The sequence below is a fragment of the Onychostruthus taczanowskii genome, unplaced genomic scaffold (genome assembly GCF_017590055.1).
Source record: "Onychostruthus taczanowskii isolate IOZ18803 unplaced genomic scaffold, ASM1759005v1 scaffold57, whole genome shotgun sequence".
Classification (NCBI taxonomy): Eukaryota; Metazoa; Chordata; class Aves; order Passeriformes; family Passeridae; genus Onychostruthus; species Onychostruthus taczanowskii.
Window position 1 is genome coordinate 3,836,746 of NW_024503346.1, and position 16,320 is coordinate 3,853,065.

The following is a 16,320-nucleotide window of genomic DNA, read 5'->3' on the forward strand; positions in this document are numbered from 1 at the left end:
CTGAAGTAAAACAAAGCAATGGATCCTGCTCTGAGTATTTTTAGTAGGCGCTGATGAGACATTTGTTTTGGAAAAAGAAAAAAAAAAATTATAGGACACAAAATTTGCGTATATGCCTATCGGAAGAGCGCATTTTGTGACAGAGAAAGGAGCGCTCAGCTCGCCCGGCACGCAGGGGGTTGGTTGATGCTCGCTCCCCACGAAGCGGGAGCAGGAACACCCACCCCGCGGGGCTGTGACGCCCAGCCCCGGGCAGCGCCGGGAGCTGCGCAGGCTGAGCGTGCGGACGGGGATGAGCGCCTGACCCTGCACGGCAGCGCTGCCGGACCCGCAGGTATCTCCTGATCCTGGGAATAGTAAATTGAACCATGCTGCTTCCCACTAAGCGAGTGCTGGGGGAGGGGACTGTTTTCAGTTTGGTAGCTGATTGTGTTTATCTTCCTGCTTTAAAAATAGAATCACATCGGGAGGATTTTGTTTGTCTCCAGCATCTCCGGGACGTGGGGATGTCTGCGTTGGATATATTGTGTCTTGCAAAGCCAAAAGACTGGAGCCGTTTGAAGATTATGTAACAATAAAGGTGCAGTTTCCCTCTGGAAAGAGGAATAATGGGACCAGGCATTCAGGAATATCCCTTAATATTGCACAGAGAGGCACAGCAGAAGGAAAGCCACAGCCACACCAATGAAAACCACAAAGGAATGGTAAAGTAAGGAAATTAATTTCACTTGTTATAGTTACTGGAATGTCAACATGCTGGGTTTAGTTAATAAGTGCCTGGCTGTCTTATTCCCACTGCCTTCCTCTCCCCTGGTCCCAGTGACAGAAATGATTGTGCAGGATGATCGTGCAGGTCACAAGGTCACAGAGGTGACTGCAGCAATGCTGGATGCACAGGACTTAGTTTCATTCTTTTATAAGCTCTTGAATTTGTGCAATCATGTGTTTTTAAAAACAAAATCTGACTACACTGACATAAAAACAAGATGTACAGCCTGGCAAATTAACTGAGCTGCAGTAATGCTAGATTAGATAGAAGGGCACAGTTTGATTATTCCTGTTCTGAAATAATATTTTGGAAATCAGTAATGCTTCTTGTTTGTAGAGCAAACACTGTTCTTATTTGTGCAGAATATGCTGATTTATTTATTCTGGGTGTTTACACAGAAATGTAGCTGGTTTAATTAAGGAAGCATGTTGTAGTTCTAAGCTGCCCAGATCAGTAATGCCATTCCTTTTGCTTTTGTATGAGCTTTTTCTCTTAATAATATTTTCACAATCCTATTATAATATGAAATAAGGAATTTTCTTATGCCTTCATTATGAATAGTTTGTATTAATACCAGAAGAGACCTTATGCTCCCTGTTCACTTCCACTCCTTATCTTCAAAGAAGTAATCCTTTAAATTTTGTTGAGAATATGCAAATGAGAAAGACAAGCAAGATTTGGCTTCATATGTGACCTTCATATTGTACTTTATAATTAATTTTGGTAAATTGTGATTGGAGCACCTACTAGGTACTATAAAAATCAGTAGTTAAATATCTGTAATATTTATTATGTCCAAAGAAGCTTTGGGATCCTCTGACAGAGGATTCTATATAAGGACTACATTCTATTATTATATCATCTGATAGAATTATTCATTTTTGCATTAATAATATTAAAAATACAGCAGTGAATTTGGAGTGTAAAAAATAAAAAGTAGCCATAGTGGCATAGTCCTAATAATCTTCAACTTTAAGAATGACTGCAATCAGCCCTTTTTTTAAACTCAGTTGTACTCTTAAGTTTTTATTGTACTTCCACTCTGACACTCATATATGCTGCTATTTCTATCTGATATTCTGTTTAATCCTTTGTGGTTGCAGTAATGGAAAAAGCCATCCAAGCACCAAAGGACTCACTAAACCAATTTCTTGTGCAAAATCTCCTCCTGGAAGATTAGGTAAAAATGTATCAAGTGCCATTGAAAAGGTAAATAACTCCCTTTTCTAACATAAAAAGGGTACCTACTCTAAGTCAGTTTCTTAATAACATCATAAACTTTATCTCCCTTCAGATTTCCCATAACACTCAAGATGGTCACCAACCAAATGCTTATAAGAAGGGAAGGAACCAGCTGGATGGCAATAATCAGTCAAAAAGGTAATTTTATGTTAAAATTATCTGTTTAATTTATAGTTATTTCAAACTGGTTGACAAAATGCTTGTGATGAAATTGGAGCTGCATTTGACTTCACTGGCTCAGAGTTCAGCATTTATGATAACAACAAATTTTAGTTATCAAAATGGAAACTTGCTATCCTGCTTTAGTGAGTTCTCAGGCAAAACTATAAAAAAAAAAAAACCAAACCAAAACAAAACAAAGAAATCAGTAGTAGGCAGTGTTGCCTCCACCAGCAATTATGGATTTTGCCTCATTACCAAGTTTCTGTGCCAGTTTTAGCTTCAGTTGTGGAGATCCCCATCCTTGAAGGGGTGGCAAGACCTTTGTAAGCTGCTGTTCAAAGGTACTGACCATTCTAACAGGACATGAACTTCCTTTTCCTTTAGGATCCTGAGTGTTTGCAGCTCACTGCACAGTGCGCAAGGACCAAAGAGGAGTCCCCCAGAAAGAAGGCAAAACGAATCCTTCCTGCACAGGAGTCCCCCAGAAAGAAGACAAAATGAATCCTTCCTGCACAGGAGTCCCCCAGAAAGAAGACAAAATGAATCCTTCCTGCACAGGAGTCCCCCAGAAAGAAGGCAAAATGAATCCTTCTTGCACAGGATCCCCCCTGGCACAAAGGGCAGCACACAAGAAAACTTCTGTAGGGCTGAGGATGTCCCAGTGCAGCATTTTTATTGCAGTAAAAAAGAACAGTTGGGAAAGAATCATGAAGAATACATTGCTGAAGCCAGTCCAGGCTCTTCCAAATGGCAAGAAGCATCTGTAGGTGAAATGTTTCTTGATTTTGAATCGGTACAAATTATTAAAGAAGATGCTGAAGATGATAGTGCCAGTGACCTCTCTGACTCAGAAAGGATTCCCATTCCCCCCTCTCCCTGCACACCACCAGAACTCATCCTCAGAGCTGAAGAAATCGACCCAGTTTGTTTGGAACACATCCCTGAAATGGGATTTAAAGAATCTGAATATTACTACCCCGACTTCCTGCCACCCCCTTTCAACTCGTGGGACTTGAAGCAGCTGGCCACCTTTGCCCACGTGGAAGGGAAAGCTGATTTCCACCCCAAGCCCACGGGATCCCTGGAGAAGTACCTGGAGCGCCTGCTGCAGCTGGAGTGGCTGCAGATGCAGACGGTGCAGAGCGAGAGGGGCAGGGCCACCAAAGCCCGGCCCCAGACTGCCCCCGGGCCCAGCCGTGCCCTCAAGAGCCCTGGAAAAGGCAAAGCCTTGCTCAGCCCTGTGCCCCCCAGGCAGGCAGTGCCCCAGGAAAGTGTTGCCAGGCTGCCCAGGAGCTGTTTGGGTCACAGGGCAGAGCCGTGCTCTGAGGAGACTCGCCAGGCGCGCTCCCATCCAGGTCACCTGAAGGCTCCTGAGAGAATGGGATGTGCAGCATCTTCTCAGAGGCAAACTGGTGATGTAAGGAGTGAACTGAGAAAGAAACCAGCTGCAAAGCAGCAGCTTCTCAGTCTGCAGCCCCCCGAGAGCAGCTCTAAAATCCAAAGTGTTGGTAACATCAGACCCCCTAAGCAAACCCCAGCATTCCACGGTGCAGCTGCTCCCATCAAAGGCTTAAAAACATACGTGTGTACAAATCCAAAGAAAAATGGCAATGCCAGCAATTATGTTCCTCCTAAAAAAACAACAGTGGACAGGAAAATAAAAACAAATGGCACAAAGCAAACACCACGCAAATTTCAGTGAGGGAAAACTCATTAGTGAATGTTGATGCTCCTTGACTGCTAGAAAGCATCTGGCCACTGCAGAAGAATATTTTTTTTCTTCACAGGAAGATCCTGAGAAAAATGTTCCTGGCACGTGGTTCTGAGTCAGCACTGTTCATTTCTATAGATTTGATCTTAAGCCAGCAGGAAATGTTTTCTCTGAAGGCAAATGTCTTCCATTGGTCTTTCCTCAAAAATATTTATAATTGCTCAATGAAGATAACAATAGCACAGTGTGACGTTTAGAGAAGTGTAGAACATCCTGTCTGCACTAGCTGAGTGTTTCTTGTACTTACCCTGCTGGGTGTGAGGGAATAGGGTCCATGCTCTTTCTCTTTGCCCTGATGTGCTTTTTGTAAGACAGGTTTGATTTTGGTGTTGTTATAACATAATGGAGCCTGTTATCTATGCAAAGTCAACTCTAATTCTTCATAGAAGGTGATGAATTGGATTTTTTGGATGAAATAGGTATTATTTTTTGAGAAGAAGAAGAATGGAAATAATGTTTTGAAATATTTTAATGCGGAAAGAATTCTTTTTAAGACAAAGTGTTAGGGACCAGACAGCTTCAGGAATGACAGATTAAGAAAATGGAATGTGTATTTTTATACCCTGGAACCTTCACTGTGTTTACAGACAGCTTTCCTGGAAGTTCATTTTGTAGGCCATGATGCTTTTTTTTCATTTGGGGGAAATGACCAGATTTCAAATTGCACATGCATGTATTTGAGTTGTGAAAACTAAGGCTTTTAGCAAAGACTGTATGGCCTAGTTTTCAGAACTGGTAGCCTCTCAAAACATAAAAACCAGATTCTTAAGAGAAGAATAATTTAAAGGGTGTTGAAAGTTCAAGTAAAGATATATTTTGATACAGAAGATACCTATTTTTAGTCATCTGAGATGACTCTTATTTTTCCTGTGGTCCAGTCTAGCTTGGCTTCTTAAGGTTTAGGAAGGTGAGATGAGGAAGTGTCCTGCAGTAGAAAATTGTTCGACCAGGATTGGGTCCTCTCCTTGGGCCTTCTGTCTTCTCTTGTGTCTGTGAGATACAGGAGAAAGGAAAGTTCTGAGAATATTCAAATATCACTTGATCTATTACAATTTCAAATCAATCACAGCAGCTGGGGACAGGATCTTGTTAAGATGAAATTCTAAATAATGTTTGTCACCTTCACTTTAAAATCCTGGTCAGCATATTTTCCTCCTCAGCCACCAGTCCGAGTCTTCATCAGAAGTGAGCTGAGGTCTGATGGACCAGATTCTACAAGAGGATCCTTCACATTGTGGTAGAAAATGAAAAAGTAGCAAATACTAAAGAGTACATTATGTATATAGCTAAATTGCACTTCTCTTGGTGAGCTCATCTTGGTTTTAAGATGCTTAGCTGTTTCTATCTTTCATTGTGCCTACCAGATCTTCAGCTTTATAAAATTTCAAAGCATGAATTTATATGTACTTTGAAAAGTGAGAATATTAAGAAATGTAGTAATAAAGTAGAGTATTTTACAGTACATAAAAACATTGCTCAGGAATAGTCTAAGAAATATTTTTAGTGTTTTTTTCCTAGTCTACTGGAGACCAAACATGAAAATTTGAGTTGGTAAAGGAAATGAATGTAATAGACAGTATTACATGTCCAGAATCAGTATTTGTAAAGTTACACTTAATATGAATTGTAGTTGCATGTACATTCAGCTCTATGCAATTCAAGTGAAACTGAATCTGAGATGCTCAAAGACCAGAGAAAGTGGCTGTGTCAGAGGTGTGGTGGCACTCAGGATGGGACTGAACACCAGCAGCTGCAGAGGACCAGCACATCCCAGTGTTGCTGTTTCACCCTTTTGTTTTGGTCCAGCCTCATGTATTTCAGCTTTTTTAGATGAAATGTTCCTGCACCCAGTGCTAATATTTCCAGCTCTGGCCAAATTCTGCGAGCCTGCCTTAGCCAAGTTTTCCTGATTCACATGAGCAGTAGTGAAAAATAGGAGAGCTGCTTTGCCAATAATCAGGATTTTAATGCACTGTTCTAGTTCACTGTTACAAGTACCAAACCTGAGGTGAGCAGGATCCAGGCAATAATCAGAATAGCAGTTTTTAAAAAATAAATTCTGATAGATGCAGTAAATAATTTAGCATGTTGTTATAGCATTGAATATTGCTGGATGCTAAATTTTCTAAATGGAAGCTTTCCTGGGTTGTAAGGAGGCCATGTAGATACTGGCACATTTTGCATGATCATTTCTTTAAGAATAAATAAACCCCATTTCAACCAGTTGTGACCAGAGCAAAGGTGATTGGCACTGGGAAAAGTCTTTTGTCACAGAGGTAGGAAAGTTTTAGTGTTGTGTTTGTCATCTTATGGACACCAGTCTGTTGTTGGAGACTAAAAAGAGAAGCAGGTGGAGATGGTGATGGCACTTTAAAGAAGTCTGAAAACATGTTTATCACTGAGCTCCATCTGGGATCTGGCCAAGTAGGTTTGTCTCGTGATAATCACACCAGTCTAATTTCTGTCATTGATTTGACACTTCTGACATGCTTGTCTTTGTTCACACACAGAAATGATGTGTTTGCCTCAACAAACAGCTCTTGGCTGAGCAGACCTGCAAGGGCTGGGTTTTATCCTGTTTCCATTTTGTCTTCACCATGTTCTGGGCCTACAGATGAAAAGAGCTCCTTTTATGAAGAGGACTGTGGTTTATATTTCTTTCATTTTGTATTGCTGCATATTGTCTTTAGAAGCACTTCTGAACAGAGCAGAAAAATTTATTCCATCAAACATTCAGTTTAAAATCAATTTCTTAAAATACTTCCACAGCACCATGTTTGTGTGGCTATTAGCCTTTTTTTTTACAAGGTTTAGCAATATGATCATATGGATCTAAGCCTAGCACTGGTGATGCTTCTTGAAGAACAGCTTACTGTGATGTGAGATATTTAAACAGAGTGATTTATTTTTTTGCTAGAGAATGTAAAGATTTATTGTTCTGCAGTATTACCTACAGAACAGATATGCTCAGGTTGTATTTCAAATAAACAGCCAGACTCTGCTTCAAGTTGCATGAGTATAAACTTTGAACAACTCAGTTATTTTCAGTGAAATGACCCTGTTAGAAGATGTGAAGAAACAGAATTTCACTCTAATATGTATAAACTGTTTTCCTTTAAAATTTAAATATTTAATATTTAAAGCAATATTGTTTTTCTCTTGCCATGTTCCTTTTTTCTCCATTGCTTGCATCTCATGCTGAGGGCAGTAATTTTCCCACCTCGTTTTCAGTTGGATACAGCAGGATAATGCTTCAGGGAGGGATGTGCTGATTCCATTGGGCTAAGCTGTCCTGTTTGACTCCAGACTCCGAGATCTGCCCTCATCCTGTCACTGTTCGTGTCCTTTCTGTGTTTCATTCATTGTTTCAGGTAACTTTGACCTTGTATTTGCTATTTAAAGGATCTTGTTAGAATTCCGAGAGAATTTTGACAGTTTTTTGAGCCAGTATGTGCTTTTTTGGAGCTGATACATAAAATTTCTACAGTATGAAATTGCCTAGAATGCACTATTTTTTGCCTTATTTTAAAGGTAATGAGCCTTTGTTGCTCCCATTGCATTAGTGGTTTTTCATCTGAAAAATACACAGACCACGCTGGAAGGACTGAACTTGATTAACTGAGGATTTGCAGACCAGCTTTTGATGTTGGTATTCATGTATTCTTATTTATTTGAACTTTTTGTGGATATTTTTGCTAGTAATTCCTTGAGAAAGTGATCTTGTCATTCAAAGGTCCCGTATATTTGCTACAATAAAAGTGAGATACTGCCCTGTTTGTTGCTGAGTTGTATTTTTTTCTCAAGATGGCACCACTGAATTTTCTTGGAGAGAATTCCAGTATTGCAGTGTTGGGTGGAGGGGGTGGCTCAGCACATCCCGGCTCCTGCTGGCCAAGGGAAGCCAGAAAAATACGGAATTTTGCTTCATCTTCGGGCAATTCCATCCGGGACCCAGGCTGTGGGAAATCCTGGGCTGGATTCCACCTGGAATCTGGAACGGACTCAGCAAAGGGAAAACCCAGACTGGATTCTGGCTGGAGTCGGGAATGGATTCTGCAAAAGGGAAAACCCAGACTGGATTCCAGCTGGAGTCCGGAATGGATTCTGCAAAAGGGAAAACCCAGACTGGATTCTGGCTGGAGTCTGGAATGGACTCTGCAAATGGGAAATCCCAGACTGGATTCTGGCTGGAATCTGGAATGGACTCAGCAAAGGGAAAACCCAGACTGGATTCTGGCTGGAGTCTGATATGGCATCAGCAAAAGTGAAAACCTGAACTGGATTCCAGTTGGAGCCTGGAATGGGCTCAGCAAAGGGAAAACCCGGACTGGTAGCAAAAGTGAAAACCTGAACTGGATTCCAGTTGGAGCCTGGAATGGACTCAGCAAAGGGAAAACCTGGACTGGAGTATGGAGTGGAGTTGGCAAAAGCAAAATCCTGGACTGGATTATGGCTGGAGTCTGGAATAGAGTTGGCAAACTGGACCAGGTTCTGGGTAAAACAAGCTGAATGTGCAGGGTGTCACAAGGCCTGTCAGACTGTGATATTCAACATCAGCTGAGCTGGGTGAGCTCAACTCACTTGTGTTCCAGGTAGCAGGCATGACTGCCAAAACAAAGGTCATAACTGCTAATTAACTGCTAATAAACTGCTGAAAGGGCATATCTGCTAATTAAACTGCTTTTGTCTGGGGTTTTCAGCTGAAGGGCAGTCAGAGCTTTTGTGCTGACTTGCATTGTTTCTTCCCTTCTTTAGAAAGTGTATTCCTAAAGCACACTGGAAGATTATGGGGACACCTTGAAGATACTGAGGAAGGAGAGTTAAAGGCCAGAAACTCCCCCTGCTCCATCTCCACTGGCAGCGAGGACTTGCCTGATGATTTTTTTACCAATCTGGGACCAGTGTTTTCTGCACTGGAAGAGGTCTGTCAGAAGTGATCTCCATCACTCAGTTAATGTCAGAAGGCTGTGACTATGGTGCTGCAAAGGCTTTTGGCAGGAGCGGTGACAATTTCAGAAAAAAAGAACCACCAGTGCTTGAAGGGATTGCAGTGTTTGCAGCGTGAGCACCTGGCCTTTCATTCTTCCTCCCTGCACTGTTTCATGTGGGCAGCCAAAATCCTGGCGTGTTCCGAGGTTTCACTGTGCAGAGGTGATGGGGGGATTTTGACACTGACACAAATAGAAGATCTGATATTAAGGATCCTCAATTCATTATGCAAAAGAAAAAAACCCTAGATCAAACTAGGCTTGAAATTCCAGGCTGAGTTCCATATGGAACTTCAGTTTTGAAGAGAGAAGGCAGTTACCTGCTAGACCAGTGTATAGTCCTTTCTCCAATATGTGGCATCTTTAAATCCAAAATTAAGTTTAGCACAATGCATATTTTATATCTTTTATATATGACAATGAAACATTGAAGAGAAAGTTCACTTCTCTGGGTTCACACACTTGGGACAGCTCTACGCTGTTACAATCTGCTATGGAAGAGTTGGCTTTCACTATTATAAATTTGCTTTGGCAAATTCTTATAAATTGTAACTGCTTTTGTAGATATAGTGCAAATTGTAATTGCTTTTGTGAACAGTGTAACTAAAATTGTGCATGAAGCAAGGCTATCACAGGAAGTAAGCGGGCTTGCAAAAGACGGATCACAAGACATGACTGCTCTTGCAAAAGGTATTGATGCCTGAGGTTTTAGTTTTTATATTTTCAGATTCTGTGCTGCTTTAGTGTGTAGTTCTGGGCTTCATATTAGGGGATGGTGAGCTCTGTTCACAGAGTAGGGAGACAAAACAATTCCTTCTCTAGCTGGGGACCAAGGACAAATGATCCAAATCTCAGGCCCAAGAGCACAAACACCTTGGGCTGAAGAGAGAAAAGCAAGCAGGATGGGACTGCCTGGGCTAAAACTGAAATTAGACACTTAATTCCAATATGCAAATGGAGCAGAACTTATAAAAGTGAGAGACCCTGTGAGCACTCGGGCATTTTGGGGCCATTGGGTTCATCTTGGGTGCAGCCCTGGCCGGGCTCTTGTGCTGCCCAAGGTGGATCCATTGAGGAGATCCTTTTAATAAATCCCTACTTTATTCTTTAATTCTGTCTAGTCTCTGCTCTAGGTCAGCCTTCACAAGGCATAAGTCCACAACAACTCAGGCAGAGAACAAAATGCCATAAAAGCAGCAAACCAAGTCTGAAATGGCATCAGAAGACCACCCTGGAGTGCCTCCCTGCTGGACCCTCCCAGACTGTGCCTGTGGGCTTAGGCAATGCTGTGGCACCTGGAGGCAAAGCTGTGGTAAACAGGCTCTGAAAAAGTGCAGTCATTTGGGGAAGTAATGCAATCCAACAGTATGAGGGACTGCTGGCTAAAGAATTGGGGGTGCCTCTGGCTGTTGCCATGCTCCCAGAACTGTTACTTTTGCTTTATTGATCTGTTCCTTATTAGCCCTTATTAAACTCTTGAAATTTTGGGGATTGGGCTTCATTTCTCACATGCACCATCCCTCCTTTAGCATGAAAGAGGCACTTTTAGTGCTCGTGTGTGTGCTGGCATCTGCTGGCTGTTGGTATCATGGCACTGCTGTAAATAATACCCTAAATGCTAAGCAGTTGTTGTCAGACAAGGTTATTCCTTTCAATGAGAGAACTTCTTGCTCTAAATTAGCCACAGGTGCCTCTGAGGGGGAAACCCGTGGGTTTCCTCAAGCCCTACTGATAAAACAGATGAAATGATAAAAAAGGGATGGTATCAAATTTCCCTATCAGGAAACCACAGGGGTGTTGCTTTTAAATTTTGAGATTTGGACATGTCTGACTGTGTGTGACTGACCTCTGCTCATGAAGGCTGATGGTCTTACAATTCAGAAATGAGGGAAGAACAGCTCAGGAGATTTTGTTCTGCCATTAGGTAAATTATACATGCAGGAAGCGTTGGAGTTAGTTACAAATCTTTCTCCTGTTCTCTTACAATTTTGCACTGAAAGAAAAATGCTTTGCCTAAGGCAAGCACTAAGTCTGGGAGCTAAGACACTGTTTTTATGTTTCAAAGTTTACTCAAACAATAAATTATGCTTTCGCTCGGATATTATTAACTAATAATTCAAGGCTGGGAACTTCAGTCAAGTGTGATAAAAGAATTTGGCTGAGTGGCAGGCAGCCACGTTCTCCTAAATGCCAGCAGCAAGATCTGTTTACACAATAAATCACTCCTGTGATAAACTGTCCTTAACTTACATCTCCAGATGGAAGACTTCAAGTCAGACCAGTGATTTAGCAGCGCTGCTAATACCTGAGGTGACATTTTTATTGCAGATGATAATAACCATATTGGTAAGATTAGAGTTATGCTGTGCTTTGCTGTTTCTTCTGAAAATTAGGCAAGGCTGAAAATAATTATGGAAGTGTTCTGTGTGTTCATTGCTGATGTAAACTCTTGTTGGGTTTGGAGCACACCGTGCCTGCAGTCACCCAAACGAGAGATGTGATCAGACCCATGGTTGCTAATGTTGGCAAAGTTCTCTCTTGCATGGGACAAAAACCTGTTTCAATGGAACCCTGTTTCTTGGGAAATGAGAATGTTCCCTGGAGGTTCTCACAATTGCACAGCCTGTGCCCACACAGGTGGCAACATTCATCGTTTCAGCTTCTTCAGGGATTTGAAGAGTTGCACACACTAAGCTGACTCAGCTTCCCAGCACCATTGTGAGATAAAGATGCAAAGTTTACACTTTAAAAGCAGAAATTCAGGCTGAAGGAGCTGCTCAGTTGAGCACAGTCACACAGAGCTCTGGCAAACTCAGGAGTGGCACTTTTCAATGGTGCTGCACAAGTATCTAGCCTTTCACCAACAATGTTGACCTTAGTAGCAGCTTTTAGCCCGTTCCTTTTGGGCAGACCTGAGGGAGGTGTGCTCTGCTGTGGTCACATCAAACCAGTACAAAATCTCTGGGAACAAACAGCGATGGAAACAGCAAATAATTAAAACCTTCACTTTACAGCTAAGGGACAGAGGCACAGCAATTCTAAGTCAGCTCCTGTAATTAAAAAGAGACCTGTAGAATGGATCTAGATGTTCAAAATCACTGTAATAACTGAAGTATCATTATATTCATAATCCCCACCAAGCCCTGTCATTTATGCAACTACCTGGCCAAAAATATTCCTCTTTTTTTCTCCCTAAGCATTTGCAGTCAGTGATTTGGTGATGTGACACTTGAACTCCTGGTAATGATCCCTGAATACTTTTATGTAGGAATGACAAAACATGGTACAAACACCCAAATAACCACTCAAACTGCTGAAAGATGGTGTGAATCCTCTTGCCAACACAGGGACAGGAAATCTGTCACACATCAAGTGGGGGAATCTGGAACACAGCAAACTCCTGCACTGAGTCTGGGTTGTAGGTATGTGTGGCAGCTCCATATGACAATTCTTTCTCCATCTGTGCATTAAGTTTGAGTTGACATTTTTTCCCAAAGGGGAGTGAAGGAAACCTGAATTAGATTATTAATCTTCTATTGTTTAAAAAGCCAGAAACTTCTGCTTGAGACACCAGTAAGTTTTTAGAGGAGTTTGGCAGAAGGGAGGCCCAGGCTGATGAGGAACAGTCACCAACAAATTATTACAATCAAAAAGGTTTATTTAGAGGCTTTCATGAGGAGCAATGGTTACTAAGAAGTGAAAATGAGGCACAAACCAGCACTTTTCTCCCCTACATCCCACTTTTAAGGCACTATTGCAGGCTCAGTGAATGGCTCTCAACCATGGGAGGCAACTCCAGGAGACAAACCAAGAGGGAAGAGCTGGAGGCAGCATGTTCACTTGTGCCACACCTCGCAGTGAGTATTGCCATGACACCCAAGCTGCCCCAGTCTGGCTCTCACAGCTCTGCTGCCCTGTCTCCACGGGTGAGGGAGAGCCATCAGTGTCCCATCACTGAGGGAGCCTTCAGAGGTTCTCCTGGAGGATGCTCTGTCCCTGCTGGACTCACACCATCCCTGCAGCGCCCCACAGCAAACCTGGGCTGTGGATTTCACCTTTAGCACAGGCAGGTGCCAGGTTTCTTCCCAAGGTCCCTCTGCTCATGCTTTCTATCCCCAAGCCAAGCAGAGAACTCGAGCAGAGCCCCCAGGATCAGCCCTAAGTGCTCTCTGTGTGCTATTCATGGCCCCAGCCCAGGCTTGGCTCATTCCCACTGGCACAGGGAGTGTGTGAAGCCTCTGGCTCGTTCAGGGTCTGCTTTAAACCAAGCTTGCTGTTTTCCCACTGCTGTAGTGTTTCAATTACCTGTTCACAGCGAGAGGTCTAATCAGGACTCCTGTGAACCCCCATTACTTCTGGCCCCTGCTGTGCCCAAGCCAGTGGGAGTCCCAGCAGCACAAATGTTTATCTCTGCACAATCTTCATCTCTGTCTTTGTTTTGCCTCTTTTATAAAGATCTTACTTAAAAGCAAATGACACACAATCAGTAAAGGGGAAATTAATCAGGCTGGAACCAAAGTTCTGACGCTGAGTTTTAAAGGAATCAAGAGACACTGATCACAGGCTGGTCCTACAGAAGGGGATGTCAGCACGTCAGTGATAAAGTCTTTTTGTGTCAGACAGAAAGCTCTTCCCTGTCTGCTGTTTCCTCCACTCTGCTGAGCAATGGGATCCCCTGGGATCTTTGGGCTGCCACAGAAGGACTATGAGTTTTAATCAAACCTTCCTGTGCCAGTTTGGGGTCATTTTCTTCCCTCTGAAAGATCCATTTGTCCTGATTAAGGTTTTACAAGAAGTCACTTAAAGGACAGATAAATTACAAGAGATTTTATAAGTGAAGGGGAAACCACATGCTGAGAGGGTTATAATTAGTTCCTTCTATTAATGCCTTAGGTGTTGTTGTATTTCACAAGCCTAATAATTAAACACTTAGTAGCAGAGTGTTTTAAAAAACCCCACAGACCAAGGTGGAGGCTTCTCTCAAGGTTTTCTGAGCGGACATCACAGCATGTGTGGTAGTGGCAAAGTTTCCCAACTGAGTCCAAAGGCCATGATCACCCTCAAAGAAACTGGAAACGGGCTTTTCCTTTTTTAACGTGTGCTGATGCTGACAACTGAGAACAATGAGAGATTTATACCATTCCAATGGCTTTCTTCTTCAGCCTGTAATAGCACTTGGACAGAAAACTGGTGCTTGGGGAAAATTGAGGGAAGGCACACGCAAAGCACAGTCGAGCAGGTGCTGAACGTCCCTTCCTTGTGCTGCTTCTGCTCTTTGCACTCCCATTATTCCATATTTTACAGAAGTGGTGAGAAGCCTTCACAATGGAAACATCTGCTCCTGTTAGAGAAACGTGGCCCATTGGCCTGGGCCTGCCCAGGACCCCTCCTTGGTGCCTGGAATAACAGAACTCTCAATGCCTACTGTAATTACTAAATTCTATGCTGAATGCACAATTCTTAGGGACTGGACTTTTCTCAAAAACCAGAAGGCGCTGGAAAAATGTGAATATTTAGTATTTTAGATGCCCACTTTGTTTTGCCTAACACTTGTAGAAATCAGCTTACTCTGATCCCAGTTACTCTGTGAGGTGTGAACTGAAACTCAAATTCACAAAGTATTTTTTACCTGAAGGACAAATCCCACCATTTTCTCTGCTCTGCCCGTGCCACCTCTCCCACTGAGGATGCTGCAGGCAAACCCAGTTTGCAACAAAACTGTTTTATTCTATGGAAAATGAAGTAAAATGAGGTTCCAGAAGACAGTAAAGGCCCTTCAGCCCTTTCCCCTGTCCCATAGACAGGTGTAATTCCCCAATGTGAGACTTGGCAGGATGGAATGAATGAATAGAACAGCAAAGCTAAAATTTCCAGAGGCTCATACAACATCATCTGCTCTTTGTACGTTCTTGTACTGCTTCATCAGAAAGGGGGAGTCCCACAGCACCATTATCTCCAGTAAAATATTTTGTGACACAGCTAACATCTGTTCCTTCTTTCTGATCATCCCCAAAAGATTAAACCCCAGTCTTTTAAGCAAATGGAGCTCCCATTAGCAAAATATCAGTACAAAAAAGTAATTTTTTATAAAACAGAACTTAATATATCAGTATTGTAGGGACTGCAGTTACAAAGATCTTTTTGGTACAATCTACTGATTATTTATAATAGTTGAATATGATATGTTACTAATAACCCTGTAGTTTTTGATTGTTCTAAAATCTATAAAATAAGAAAAAAAAATTGCTTTAGGGATTCAATTAGCAAATTATTTCAAGGCACTAATAATTATTAATGCTGCTCAATAAAGGCTGTGCCTGTGTAGAGACAGTTCTGTAATTACCCAGGAGATGGCATAAGTAGGCCAGTTATCAACCTCTCAGTACCAGGGAGTTACACCAAGGAAGGATTATTAATACCTTATTTGAAAACAAATCTGCTTACAAAATGTATATTTTGATATGGTCAGTGAAAAGGAGGTTTTTTTTTTCTTAAGAAAAAGCCCATTCCTCACCAGCATCATGCAAGGAATGATTATTAATACCTTATTTGAAAACAAATCTGCTTACAAAATGTATATTTTGATATGGTCAGTGAAAAGGAGGTTTTTTTCTTAAGAAAAAGCACATTCCTCACCAACATCACACAAGGAAAGGGTCACTTAATGGCTACACAGCAGCACTGAGGAAAAGGGATGTGAGGTGGCCAATATGAAAATCTTAAGCAGATATTCTGATTTTTTCCCTTAAGCTATATCCTTTATATAGAAAACTTTCTATTTGTCCACTGTTTTTTCTGAAGAAGAGACAGCAGCAATGACTGGTAAGAAATATATCTGCATTGTTCTCTGTCTACCTCATTCCATCCTGGTTGCTTTTCCAATGGGTTTTATTCAAAGAATTTCTAAAAGTATAGAGGACATGGTAGAATCCACTTAAACCAACAGATGAACACTTTCAGGCACAGAGAAGGAAGTAATGTTTGCATCTGGCCTTCAATATGTAACTTTCTATATGAGCATTTTACATATTTGGATAAATATTTTCACTATTCAAACCTATCAGTCCCATAAACAGAATGGATGCTCTGCACACTGTGGTAATGGATACTTCAAAAAAAGAAACAAAAATCTGAGATCAGTTTCCCTCTCTCCATTCAGTGTTTCAAAATGCCTAATTCATGGCTCAGGGAGACACTTGATAGTGTCAAACTGCAGCTCCTGATGATATCAATGTACTTGGGGTTAGTGTGAAATTTCCTAACTTGAAATCTGCTGCTGAGGTTATTGTCCAGAAGTGAAACCACAGAGAAATGCAATTAGACAAGAAACCCTTCCTTGGACCTGGGGTCAAACCCTGAATATGCAGATGCTGAGAGTGATCTCCATG

At 41.8% G+C, this 16,320-nt stretch overlaps 1 protein-coding gene across 3 annotated transcripts; it reads left to right on the plus strand.

Moving 5' to 3' along the window:
* On the plus strand, window positions 1–7,713 carry FAM217B (family with sequence similarity 217 member B). 3 transcript variants are annotated; one of them, XM_041417748.1, is made up of 5 exons: window positions 1–334; window positions 457–709; window positions 1,873–1,978; window positions 2,064–2,149; window positions 2,558–7,713. In XM_041417748.1, the coding sequence occupies exons 2-5, from the start codon at window positions 609–611 to the stop codon at window positions 3,873–3,875; spliced, it is 1,611 nt and encodes a 536-aa protein (XP_041273682.1). In that variant the 5' UTR covers window positions 1–334; window positions 457–608; the 3' UTR covers window positions 3,876–7,713. The 3 variants fall into 3 exon arrangements, with proteins under 3 accessions (XP_041273682.1, XP_041273681.1, XP_041273683.1); XM_041417747.1 differs by having other exon boundaries at window positions 1–709; XM_041417749.1 differs by having other exon boundaries at window positions 1–704.
* Window positions 7,714–16,320: the final 8,607 nt, after the last annotated feature.